At 33.7% G+C, this 13,984-nt stretch overlaps 3 protein-coding genes across 3 annotated transcripts; all 3 read left to right on the top strand.

Annotated features, from left to right (window-relative positions):
* Positions 1 to 153: 153 nt before the first annotated feature.
* Positions 154 to 4,421, top strand: LOC123683825 (ubiquitin carboxyl-terminal hydrolase 46). The gene is made up of 8 exons (XM_045622753.1): positions 154 to 318; positions 424 to 504; positions 558 to 774; positions 1,035 to 1,115; positions 1,169 to 1,281; positions 1,346 to 1,681; positions 2,126 to 2,269; positions 3,175 to 4,421. Exons 1-8 carry the CDS (start codon positions 316 to 318, stop codon positions 3,280 to 3,282), a joined length of 1,083 nt encoding a protein of 360 aa, XP_045478709.1. The 5' UTR covers positions 154 to 315; the 3' UTR covers positions 3,283 to 4,421.
* A 1,309-nt stretch (positions 4,422 to 5,730) lies between these two features.
* LOC123683824 (UDP-glucose 4-epimerase-like) lies at positions 5,731 to 8,926 on the top strand. Its single transcript, XM_045622752.1, has 6 exons — positions 5,731 to 5,884; positions 5,948 to 6,229; positions 7,216 to 7,329; positions 7,386 to 7,565; positions 8,275 to 8,388; positions 8,474 to 8,926. The coding sequence occupies exons 2-6, from the start codon at positions 5,975 to 5,977 to the stop codon at positions 8,873 to 8,875; spliced, it is 1,065 nt and encodes a 354-aa protein (XP_045478708.1). The 5' UTR covers positions 5,731 to 5,884; positions 5,948 to 5,974; the 3' UTR covers positions 8,876 to 8,926.
* A 422-nt stretch (positions 8,927 to 9,348) lies between these two features.
* LOC123683823 lies at positions 9,349 to 13,694 on the top strand. The gene is made up of 7 exons (XM_045622750.1): positions 9,349 to 9,498; positions 9,552 to 9,653; positions 10,031 to 10,233; positions 11,452 to 11,827; positions 12,471 to 12,593; positions 12,886 to 13,073; positions 13,386 to 13,694. Exons 1-7 carry the CDS (start codon positions 9,447 to 9,449, stop codon positions 13,632 to 13,634), a joined length of 1,293 nt encoding a protein of 430 aa, XP_045478706.1. The 5' UTR covers positions 9,349 to 9,446; the 3' UTR covers positions 13,635 to 13,694.
* Positions 13,695 to 13,984: the final 290 nt, after the last annotated feature.

The following is a 13,984-nucleotide window of genomic DNA, read 5'->3' as shown; positions in this document are numbered from 1 at the left end:
TCTGAGCCTTTTATTTAATCAATAATAAGAAATATCATTATTATTATTATGATGAATGTAATAATGAATTATTTCAATTTCAATAGAGTACTTCACTAATAAAACACTGCTAAAAATATGATGATATTTTTAATTTTTTTTTTATTTTCTTCTATGGTACATCGGTAATTGTCAATTCTGTTGAAGTTGATAGTCGTTACTTATATTAAGTTGTTTTAAGGATTTGTCAAGATGCGGTAATGAAGAAATATTATAGTAAATTCGTAATAAAATCCTACGTTTCTGATATAAACGAAATGGATTAGGTTTCGAAATATGGTAATAACTAAATAAGATTATCTATCACGAAAAATGACGTTACTATCTTGGAAATGCTAACCATAAATAATCGTTTCCGTTTATTTAATAAATTTTTTTTTCTAGGGTGCGAATATTTCTCAGTTAGAAAGAGATATAGGTTCTGAACAATTTCCTTCCAATGAGCGTTATTTTGGTCTTGTGAATGTGAGAAATAGTATTTTCTCTTGTTTTGTTAGTATAATTGAATTTTTTTTCAGTTTGGTAATACATGCTACAGTAATTCCGTTCTTCAGGCCTTATATTTTTGTAAACCGTTCAGAGATAAAGTTCTTGAATACAAAGCTAAGAATAAGAGAACTAAAGAAACTCTCCTCACATGTTTAGCAGATTTATTCTACAGTATTGCAACACATAAGAAGAAGGTGGGCTCTATTGCTCCAAAAAAATTTATAGCTAGGTTAAGAAAAGAAAAAGGTAAGAAAAACAGACAGAAAGAAAAATGATTCAAATTTTTATGTCACTTCCTTCGGTACAATTCAAACAACTGAATAATTCACTCAAATGTCAAGTATAAAATGGAAATCTCAAGTGTTTAATGTTAGCAGAAATTAGAAATTTCATAACAATTTCTATAAAATAAACTAGTTTGACATTACTTATTTTCAATTGATTGCAAATAGTTTGATGCTTGTAGTCTAGTTTTGGTTTTAACAGATTTTATATTTCATTTTCAGAGGAATTCGATAACTATATGCAGCAGGATGCTCATGAATTCCTGAATTTTTTAGTTAATCATATTAGTGAAATAATTCTTGGTAAGTTTGTAGAATCAAATGCTTGTTTTTTCCTTCTGACCAATAAATTTCAGCTGAACGTCAACAAAATTCTACTACAAATAATATAAATAAAACAAAAGGTATAGGAGAGAATGGTACAAACCATTTGCCACCAGAACCTACTTGGGTTCATGAAATATTTCAGGTTTGTATTCAATTGATGATTAGGCATTTGAATTGAAAATTTACCCTTTTTCTTTTAATTTTAGGGTATTTTAACAAGTGAAACTAGATGTTTGAACTGTGAAACTGTGAGTAGCATTGATGAAGATTTCTTCGATTTACAAGTTGATATTGAACAAAATACAAGCATCACACATTGTCTACGCTGCTTTAGTAATACGGAGACGTTGTGTAGTGATAATAAGTTTAAGTGTGATAACTGTAGTAGTTACCAGGAGGCCCAAAAAAGAATGAGAGTAAAAAAACTACCAATGATTTTGGCTCTGCATCTGAAGAGATTCAAATATATGGAACAATATAATAGGCATATTAAAGTGTCGCACAGAGTGGTTTTTCCATTGGAATTACGGCTTTTCAATACTGTGAGTTTATATGATATAATTGAACTTTAGTTTCTGATTAGTTTTCTAACCAATCGTTTGTGAAAAACATGAAATTCGTTCGTCTCTTTCAGATTAGAGATTAGACTATATAATTTATCTAAAAAATGAGTTACACTAGATTTGATGCACTGGCGGATAGTTTGGTGATAACTTACAACCAAAGTAATAACATCTATAGGGATAAAATTACCTTAGTTGAAATTTTTCATTTGGGACAACTGAAACTTGTGAAAAATTTTTGAATTTTTAACAGATAGTGATATTAAGCTATAAGTTTTAACTCACTGATAACAAATATGTTCTAAAATTCGATACTGTCCGTCCGTCCAGTCCATAAACACGATAATACCTAAATATTTGAAATGTGCAGAGAAGGTTCGGATCTTGAATGAATAAGGTGTCTGAAGATACTTTTTTTTTCAGTCAGATGATGCTTTGAACCCAGATCGGCTGTATGATTTGGTTGCAGTTGTAATACATTGTGGCAGTGGACCTAATCGTGGACACTACATAAGTATAGTGAAGAGTCATGGCTTTTGGTTGTTGTTCGATGATGATCAAGTTGATGTGAGTATTGTAACTTATTTGAGAATTTTATTAAATAATGATAGTCCTATTTTGGAGTTCTCCTTCAAAAAAGGTAAAACTATTAGGTAATTAAGGGTATGGTTCGTATATCACCTTGGTTACTATGGTTAGTGAGTTGGTAGTCTGTATATATCAAATTCCTCAAAAACCGGTGACTATTTCCTCAAACTTTGGTGAGTTATCTGTCACCAGAGCAACCGTACTTTTATTCTGGTAAGGTTCGGTAACCACGCCCACTCCGGTTGACAGTTGTCATTTTGATTTTCAGATTATTCTTTATGAATATATTCCATGACGTCTAACACTCAAAAACTTTATTATATTAATTATGAAACAAATACCCTTTAGAGCTATTAAGAACTATTAGTTATTCACAAATTAAAAGAGATCAACCATTCATAACCTCCAAAATTCTGTCAATGAAAAATTTATTGACCATTGACAAGTGTCAAGAGTGTCATAACTAAGAAGCAGGTTACCTCAAACATTGAAAACCACTAGTAACCGCTCTGAAATTCTCGTTGATATACGGACCATATCCTAAATCAATTAATTTGTATGTATCACAAATATTCAATACTATGAAAAATAAAAAATTCAATTCATCGTGAGAGCCAAAAGAACAAGGTAATTTGATTTATTTGGCAACAATGCAGTATGCTACCTAGAATGGAAATTGAGTATATACTCAATTGCTATTCTGCGTTAGATAGTTTAGGTGTAGAAGCTATCTAACCCTATTTTCATAAACCAATATACGGATTCCAATTCAACCGTTATATGTATCGGAAGTAATTTTATGCCCAAGAAGAATTGTTGAATATACAAGTAAAAAATAATAATTTTTACATTCCCATGAATAAATAAAATATTCATTTCAACAGAAAATTGATGCATCAACCATTGAAGACTTTTACGGCCTGACATCGGATACCCAAAAATCGTCGGAAACAGGATATATATTATTTTATCAATCGAGAGAAAGCTTATGAAGCATGTTACGTGCCTTCCAGAGACATGGAGCGGGAAACAGGACTGCATGAATATTTTGAAGAAATCCACAAGAACGGTTACGATAAGTGATTTTCTAGTTTGACAATGAAAAATGACTGTTAATGATTTCTTCCACCGCTATATATATCTATACTCTTTATTTTTGATTAAAACAGCGATTTTATTCACTTCGACATCCGATTCAATAGTTTTGATAATTTTAAAAAGAAAGATTTACGATTTTCATTCCAATTCTGCTATTTCTGAATGCCCGTAATAGCTTTATTTGAACCACATGTATTAAATTCAAATGATTATTTACTAGTTTGCTGTCAAGAAATTAATTATTTTATTGATTTTATTCTGAAAAGATTTTAAATTTTATTATACAGGAATTCACATATTGAAATCTTTTTCGAATTAGTGTTTAAATAATTCTAACTATGATTGAAGTAGTTTATGATATTCATGAATAAGTTTATTATTTATTATTCATTTGTTGTCGATTCATTTCAGCATTGATTTGTATCATATTCAAAAGTTCGTTCTATTTGTTTTTTAATTTCTTTTTGCATTCAGGGAAGCATTTGATGATTATACATTTCTGTGCATTGTCTGTGATAAGTTTTGAGGATTATTAATTTATTAGGTATATAATAATAATAAATATATGAGTGTAGAAAAATAAAAATTGAGTCATTATGTGGATATTGTCCAAGGCATGTTCATGAATTTCTAAATTTTCCCAATTCAGATTTCCATCTATTCATTCTCATTAGATTTTAAAAATGATTGCCTTTTTATGCAGTCGAATCCTTTGATTTGAACTTTGTTTCTTTTTTTTAATTGCAATAAATACACGAAATTTGCGTTTATATGCCTTGTATATATTGTACATTGTTATTTGTATATGTAATATATTGTAATAGAGGAGTACAATTCACTTTATCAGGTTTGTTACTACTTCTCTCTCTCTTTATCTCTCTATATATATGTATATATATATTATATATATATATAGTATGTAGTATGTATATATATATATAATATTTTGAATACACGAGAGTTATCATTTCTACTGTTAAACAAATTTTATTGTGTAAATAAATGTTAGATTTAATAAAGAAAAATACTTAAATTTGTTGCATACCTTTTTTGAAAAATAGTAATAAATTGGGGGTACAAATGAAAATTACAGATTCCGGGGATCATTTAAAAGAGAGTCCTATCAAACGCTTTGTTAGCGAGATACAGGGTGATAAAGTTTGATTTTTTCCCGTAACACCTTACCTTCACAAGATATTCAACTTAAATTTGGCATAGTTTTTCCAATTTAAAAGTTTATCATGTTGAAATACTATAATTTTGAATGCAAATCTACAGGGTGATATTTTTTCTGGAACAGTGACCGCTTCTTTCCTCCAGAACTTTTTTTTTGTGGAGTTTAGAAAAATGTAAAAACACTTTGGTCCAGTAGTTCACTTTTTGGTTTCTTGTAGTTTTGTTGTATCTGCTACTGACGAAGAGTTTTTGTCCTTTGAACTCTTTCTGTGCTACAACTCAGGGAGGATGGGGGGCCATATTTTTGTTTAGCTGCCCGATTGTCTTTTGCAGCCTTATAATTTCTGTAGGTTGAGTTGGTATTAGGGCATCTTTTACAGGTTTGTCAATTCCTCGTCGATCTTGGGAATAAGCAGAATTGTTGCATTTGGGGATCGGAAAATGGAAAAATGATGTTGAAAAGCTTCTACATCCTCAACGTGTCACTGTTTGGTGCGGTTTTTGGGCTGGTGGTTTGATTGTACCTTACTTATTCGAAAATGAGGCTGGTGGAACTGCTACGGTTGATAGATCGCATTACTGAGCTAGATTAATGATTTTTTAAGGCTGGAATTGGAAGATATTGATGTGGGCAACGTTTATTTTCAACAAGAAGGCGCTCCGTGCCGAACAAGCAACGAAACAATCGCAATTTTGCAAAAAAAGTCATTTCTCGAAGAGGTGATCACAATTGGCCAGCGAGATCTTGGGATTTGATACCTTTAGAGTATTTTCTTTAGGGCCACGTGAAAGATAAGGTCTATGCCAATGTTCCACAATCAGTTCGAGAAGTTAAAGATGGAATTGGTGAATTTATCGAGAACATACAGTCCCAAATGTGCGAATTGGTGATAAAAAATTTCAGGAAAAGAATATGGTATTGCAACTGTAGCCGTGGCGGCCATTTGGCTGATATAATTCCCCATCGTTAATGGCATACCTTCTTCCTTACAATGAAATAAACATCCATTGATTTCTCTTGAAATATACTTCTTTTTTCTTGATATCAAAACGAAACCTCTTATTGGAAAACCCTTTAAAAACGTTTCTCTCAATAACCTATGATAAAATTGTCAGCCACTTGAGAAAATTGAATCATGTGAACATGAGTTAAAAAGAGCCAATCTGCGTAATTATCTAATATGTGGAGTAACGTCACTGATAATGAAATAATGATAAGCTGCATTCTCCTATTTGTTATTGAGAAGTGAGAACTATATTTATCCACACCGAGTGTGTACGAGGCACTTACACCTCTCGCGTTTTATTTGATGAAATAAGGTGAGATTCAATCAATGGGATTCTTAATTCAATCATTACGGGATTCTTAATTCATAATTCTAGGTGCTGAAACACAAAACCTATACATTCATGTCTTCTGGAACTAAACAACATCCAGGAGTTATCCTAGTAACTGGAGGTGGTGGCTATGTAGGATCTCATACAGTTGTTGAATTACTGAATGCTAATTATGCAGTGGTGGCAATTGATAATTTGTCGAATTGCCAAGTTTCCAATGGAAAACCGGAGTCCCTTAACAGAGTGGAAAAACTTACTGGGAAAAAAGTGGTATTTTACGAAGTGGATATTAGGAATAAAGATGAGCTAGACAGAATTTTCAAGATGGTATGGAATATTCGAATGAATAATTTTTCTCTAATTCTATGACGAATCCGTTCAGGAAAATCGTGAGGGAATATCTCAGTTTCACACATATTTCATGGTTATATTTTATTATTAAGTGTTGGTACTCGGAACTCTCCTGTCACGAATTTATTGATTATCTGTCAAATTTGTGATACAGCAGTTCTGCCAACCAACATTTTCAATGCAAAAATCACTAAATGGATATATTCCATCAGTGAATTAGAGACAATAATGTTTAATACTCTTACAGAAGGCTAAGTTTAACACTCGTTCATTAAAAAACTCGATGCTTTTTGCACTTGTAAAGAGTGTGTTTTTTTTAGAGCTATAGAACTTTAAATTGCAATAAAACAACGATGGATTATTCGATTGACATGAATTTCATTTATCCGCAAGATAATCTTGTGGCATTACATTTTAAATATGATTTCTGGCATATGACCGCCACGGCTGGCTCGGATGTAGTCCAATCTGGACGTCCAATTTTCGATGACTTTTTCCAACATTTGTGGCCGTATATCGGCAATAACACGGCGAATGTTGTCTTCCAAATGGTCCAGGGTTTGTGGCTTATCCGCATAGACCAATGACTTTACATAGCCCCACAGAAAGTAGTTTAGCGGTGTTAAATCACAAGATCTTGGAGGCCAATTCACAGGTCCAAAACGTAACGGTGTTTCGACATACACTTGAGGATTAGCTTCACTTCACTAATGAACGTAGTGCGCGATACGTATTCCGCACAGAACCATTATTTTCGAAATAAAATCGCACTATTTGCAAGCGTTGTTCAGGCGTGAGTCTATTCATGATGAATTACCAAACCAAACTGAGAATAAATCACTTGACAACTGTTAAATCGGTCGCCATCTTGAGCAGTAATGCCAACTTAAAGTTATATACCTCGAAAAAAAAAACACCCTATATAATAAATATTCTATAATCCATGAATCTTTTTATTGCAGCACAAAATTTCCAACGTAATACATTTCGCAGCTTTGAAATCTGTTGGTGAATCCACTCAGATACCTTTGTCTTACTATGAGAATAACGTAGGAGGCTCAAACAATTTATTCCAGGTAAAATTTTATTGTAGTTAATCTTGCTTGAGATTATTAACTGATGAATCATATAGGTGATGCATGATAATGGTGTGAAATCATTGGTTTACTCATCCTCTGCAACAGTTTATGGAATACCTTTGGCTTTGCCTTTAACTGAGACTCATCCTACTGGCCAAGGATGCACAAATCCTTATGGAAAAACCAAATACTTTGTTGAAGAAATTGGAAAGGACTTATGTTCTGCTTATCCGGTTAGTAAACTTTATAAAATTAGTTTGTAAAGGGTTTTTCAATGAGAGATCAATGGATGTTTATTATCCAGCAGAAGAACAAGAAGAAAAAGAATTTTCCATTTTCAATTTGCACTTTTGCGGCAGTATGTCCTCGATAACTTCACGAATTGCATCTTTGAGGACTTGAACCGATTGTGGATCATTGGAATAGACTTTATATGGTCCCAAAGAAAAAAGTCTAAAGGCGTCAAATCACAAGATCTAGGTGGCCAATTGTGATCCCCTTCACGAGAAATAACACGGCCAGAAAACCCTTGCAAAAAATTGCTCGACTGGCTTTTTGTGTTAATTGAACTTTAAAATCCATAGGACCTAAATCTTCATGCAAAATACGGTGTAATGTCGTTTGTGTGAAGCCTAACTCCTAAGGCGGACGAGGAATTGACAAAGCTGGGTTTTGCTAGCTGTGCCTGCAAATTTTTAACCATTTTTCTAGTGAATTTCATCAATTCCACTGCGTTTTTGGAGCGTGTATCTTTCCATTTTTAGTAATGACGTAGTTTTAACTTGTCAAATGTCAAAAGATGACAGCTGCGTTGAGGGCGGGCTATTCAAAATTAATCCTCTCATTGAAAAGTCATATATTATATCTAAAGCTAGGTTTTTCAATGAAAAATAATAATGATTTATTCGAATTTCAACAAATAGTTGTATGTCTTATGTCTAGGATTGGAAAGTAGTTTCATTGAGGTACTTCAATCCTGTTGGTGCACACCCATCTGGAATTATTGGAGAGGATCCTTCTGGAATTCCTAACAACTTAATGCCATATATATCTCAGGTATACATCAATACAGTTTTTCAAAAATGAAAAATACGTCGATATAATATATCACATTCCCTTGATTTTTTGTTGTGTATTCCAGGTTGCTATTGGAAGAAGAGATTTTCTCAGAGTTTTTGGTTCAGATTACGATACAAAAGATGGAACAGGTGTACGAGATTACATTCACATCACAGATTTGGCCATAGGACACTTGAAAGCTCTGGAAAAAATATCCAGTCCATCCTTCAAGGGATTTCAAGCCTTCAATTTGGGAACTGGTCGAGGCTACTCTGTTTTGGAAGTTCTAAAAGCTTTTGAAAAAGCATCTGGCAGAAAAGTTGCTTACAAATTAGTAGATAGAAGACCAGGGGATATAGCAACTTGTTATTCTGATGCTAACCTAGCGAAGACTGAATTGAATTGGGTTGCTGAGAAGGATATCGATGAGATGTGTAGAGATACATGGAACTGGCAGAATAATAATCCTAATGGTTTCAGCTGAGGAAAAAAATATATGTATATAGTATCTCGGAATAAATAGTTTTAAAGCTTATTCTCGTACTTCAATTATCAAGTTCCTAACAAGAATGCTCACTCGAAAAATTTTAGTGGAATTTAACACAGACTAAATTCATTGTTGAATCGTGTATCGTTCCATTTCTAGGAATGGGGTAGTATTTACTTGTCAAATATCAAAAGATGACAGCTTCAATGTGACAACTGTCCAGATAGCGGGCTATTCAAAATGAATAAACTTCTTATTGGAAAAACTTTTACAATGGGAAGCTATATTGGCTTAGTCGTCATGAGTGAAGACAGCCAACTGATAATAATATAATATAGGACATCAACTAGTGAGTGGTCCTATTATTTTTATCATGTTAATCCATTGAAAACATTTCTTTTCCACTTCTGCAGTATCTAAAGCTATTTTCTTATCAAAAAATGGTATAGTGCACTCAATATTATCTTTTGGAAAACAATTACAGAAATTTTTAATACAAAGTTAGGAAAAACTTGAAAGTAGAGAAAATAGAACGTATTTTTTTTGTGGAAAAGCTGCTAGAATACCTATGTATTTTTTAAAACTTCTTATAATTCTTATTGGTTTAATTTACATTGAAGGTATTGATATCCATAAAAAAAAATATACCTATTTATAATACAATATTTTTCAGCTTTCGATATCAAAATCAAATATTGTAGATTTCGATGTAGCAGCTCTTGTCAGACGCCAGAGGATAAATCTAATCCAAATGGAAATGCTAAACCACCTGGGGGTAAGTCGGTTAATCGAGAAAAGAATTATCATTTTCCGGAATAATAATCAACATAAACGTCTATTAAGCCATCCTGTATTTATAGCTATAAATCCCAAATTATAGCATTTAGCTATAGAGAATATTACATGATGAATATTCAGTATTTCTTGAAGATATCAAAAGGCAAAAAATATACAGGGTGGTCCATTTGCAATAACGAAGTTCATTATTATTCCAGAAAAAAGGGAATATCTGATAACAATGTAAATACCACCATAATATCTGGCAAATCACAAGATTTTTGCACACAAAAATTGATAAAAATCGTGCGATCTGTTTCTGAGATAAATGAGGCGTTTCATAGTTAAAACTCACTCTGTATATGCTTTTTGCAGCATATTACTGGAGGGATTTCTATGGCGTTATACCCCCAGATGCCTACCCTATAGGTGCACCTTCTCAATTCCCTCAAACTTATGTCGGCATGGCCTTTGACCCATCACACAATGGTACATTCGCTACAACCATTTTTGAGGGCTTAAACTACGTTTACGCCACCGTCGATGGCAACGTTACAAAAATAGACAAACGCATACAGGTGAATTCTCACGTGGATATTGGTGTACAACTTTGCTTCCGCCATCGAAATATTAGTCGATTTGTGTCTGCATCATAAAGTTATTCTCGATTAAACATGTCAGATTACGAGCCAAATTCTCGTTTTTTTTTGGGAGAGTTCAATTTTCTGCTTTAATATGAAGAAATCTGCGGCTGAGGCCCATCGAATGCTCTCAAATACCTATTGTGAGGCCGCTATTAGTGAAAGAACGTGCCCAGAGTGGTTTTAACGCTTCAAGAATGGTGTTTTTGACGTCGAAGACATGCATAACGGTGAAAGAGAGAAGGTTTTTGGAAGATGCAGAATTGGAGGCATTACTTAATTGAGACTTGTGTCAAAAGCAACAAGAATTGCCAGGATCATTGGGAGTGACGCAATAAGCCATTTCAAAACGTCTGTTATCATGGGGATGATTCAGAAACAAGGAAATTGTGTGCCATACGAGTTGAAGCCGAGAGATGTTGAACGGCGTTTGTTTGCATGTGAACAACTGCTTGTAAGGCAAAGACGGAAGGGATTTTTGCATCGCTTTGTGACTGGAGACGAAAAAAGGGTTCATTACGATAAACCCAAGCGCAGAAAATCATGGGGATATCCCGGCCATGCTTCCACGTTGACGACCAAACCGAATATTCACGGTTCCAAGGTCATGCTCAGTATTTGGTAGGACGAGTTCTGCGTAGTGTATTATGAATTGTTGAAACCGACTGAAATAATCACAGGTGATCATTATCGAACGAAATTAATGCGTTTGAGCCGAGCATTGAAAGACAAACGGCCGAAATACAGCGAGAGACATGATAACGTGATTTTACAGGACCCCATGTTGCGAAAGTGGTCAAGACATTCTTGGAAATGTTGAAATGGGAAGTCCTACCCCAAACGCCGTATTCTCAAGACGTTGCTCTCTCGGACTATCACTTGTTTCGACCAATGGCACACGGCCTGGCTGACCATCACTTCCGGTCTTATGAAGAAGTAAAATTGGATCCATTAGTGGGTAGCTTCAAAACATGACCAGTTCTTTCAACGCGGGATTCGTAAGCTGCCTGAAAGATGGAAGAAAGTAGTGGCCATATTTTGAATCATAAATGTTTAACCAGTTTTTTTCAACTAAGCCTCCAATTTCCAAAAAACGGCGGGAGCAAAGTTGTACGCCTATGTATATAAGTCGAGTTTATAAATTTTATGTTCCAGATACTTTGTACGATGTCTCCTGGACAAATGGCTTGGCAAAAAGTGACTGCAGAAAATTACAAATCCTTGTCGGATTATAAGTTTGTTACAGCTTTTTTTCATGTAGAGTTCGTTAATTCGAAATTGATTCAACAGAGTCATTTCATTGTTAAGAGTAAGAGTAATACATGCAACGTTGCCTATGCAGGAAACGTGAGGTCTTTGAGCGCCAAGTTGGAGTACGCGCTGATTGATGGTTCATATAAATCAGCTGATGAATTTTTGTTTCTGATGTATAACACGAAACAATCTGTTGCTGAGGATCCTGATGCTAACAGCAAGCAATCGCCTTCTAAGAGTTTCATCACTCACTATTCAGACTATCAAATTCGACCAAGTGAGTTGAAAACAATCGATGTGATGTCTACCAACATATTAGATTGATGTTGAGTTTATACAGGGTGTTTCACGAATAACTGTACTACTTTTAGTGTAGACGCAGGACATTCTGGGGAATCTGAAAAACGTCCTTAGTATATTCGAGAGATACAGCCTGTTTTATGTATTTTATAGAAAACTTTCAACCGGCATAACTTTTGAACTCTTTATGGATTTTCCTTTCTAGTGAATTATCGACTACGCAGGTCAGGACTAAGAAAAAAATAATTTTTCATGTTAACTGTTGAAACACACCCTGTACATCAGATTATCAAAAAGCGTATTTATCCTTAAAAACACCATTAAAAATCCTATGAACTGCGCCTATTGGCTAAACTGTTCAGCGTTCAAGAATTATGCCAATTGAAAGTTTTCGATAAAATACACGAAACAGCCTGTATTTTTTGAATTAATATACTTGGAACTATTTTTCAGAATGTCCTGCATATGCAGTGAAAGCCTGTACAGTAATTGTGACACTCTGTATGAAGACGTTTCAACATTTCATATCAACAATAAAGCAAAGTTTTGAGAAAAATTCTTTTTTGAATTTCTTGATCACATTTTTTGGGTAGAGTTGATAAGTTATAGTTTCATTTTAGATTCAATCATACCCCAATTTTACAAACAACTAACCATTGGTTCATGTTCCATTACTTGTACTAATGAGAACGATGGCAACAATAAAAAAATGGCCAACAACGAAAAACTTTCAACATCTATGGGTAAGTGAATTAATATCAATTAAAGGGCATACAATTTGAGATGTTGGGATAGGTTTGTGATGTGATGAATGGAAACAGTGTGCGTCGCTCAAGAACAACTGATAGTATTGCTGCTGTAACCTTTATTCTCAGCTAACAAGGTTACTTTGAATTCCTGTATACTATAGTTTTATTCTTGAAATAACCATATCTCTCTAAGAGGAACCTGATGAAATTATTCTTTTGGGTTATTGAAAAATATTAAATGTCGGGGATTATATGATGAAATTAACTCATTGATATTATTTGGCAGCCTACTATTGGAAGCCGAAAACAGTTTCCACTGAAGAAGATGCAGTTGTGATTGGTGAAGCCTTCAACAAACCTAACTATCTTGGACAAGCCTATTTATCTGTCAATAATTTCGATGTAGGAATTGTCAGAATGTCGTCTATTGAAGTATGGTTATTAACTTGGCAGTTGATACAAAATGAATATCAAGCAAGTATTCATCTATTTTTTTAAATCATTCTGATCTACATTCGTTTTATGTGTTCTATTTGGGACACCCTGTATATTCAGAGAAATTCATCTTGAAGGAAAATCGTAGGAGACAAAATGTTTTTTTCAAAAAGAATAATATTCTGCAAAGAAAAATGCATACGCCCTATTCAAAAAATCAACTTGGCCTTGAAATCAAACTTCAAGGGTCACCGTGTATAACTGTGGTATTCAAGGGCGCAATTGGCGCATGAATGACAAGCTCTAAAAATGCCTTGACTTGTTCCATTGATTCTCTGATTATATTTTCAGGTATTTAGCACTAATTATCCTGAAAAATTACAATGGGTGAATACGACAACAACAGATTTTGGTACAATTGACAGAAAAAAAATTATACCAGGAGGTGCTCTAGCCAATGGTACGGAAACTTTCGTTTGCAGAACCAATGATAACGGAAGAATTTTTGGAGGAAGTGCCAAAGTATTCTCAGAAGGAACCTATTGCTTTTCACATTTTGGAGCATTTGATATTTTTGAAGTTTTGACTGTGGCAATGTGAATATGCCAACACTTGAATCATTCCAAAACCTTGTTCTAAATAAAGGAAATTTTCCTCTAATCTTGTGGCGAACCCATGCATTCATCCATTCCTTGTAGAAGAAAATCGTGCGGGAATAACTCAGTTTCACACAGATTTTATAGTTATTAGTTATATTTCATTATTTTATGTTGGTAGTCGGAACTCTTCTGTCACAGAATTATCTATTATCTGTCAAATTTCTGATACAGAAAACAGTTCTGCCAACCAACATTTTCAATGCAAAAATCACCAAACGATCTCTATGAAAATATTCCATTTATTTTGATAAAAATTCAGCTAACTAGAAGAAATTATGTATAATACTCGTA

This window comes from Harmonia axyridis, chromosome 7, assembly GCF_914767665.1.
Source record: "Harmonia axyridis chromosome 7, icHarAxyr1.1, whole genome shotgun sequence".
NCBI classification, from domain to species: domain Eukaryota; kingdom Metazoa; phylum Arthropoda; class Insecta; order Coleoptera; family Coccinellidae; genus Harmonia; species Harmonia axyridis.
Note: the sequence above shows the minus strand (reverse complement) of the source record. Positions and strands in the feature narration are given on the sequence as shown.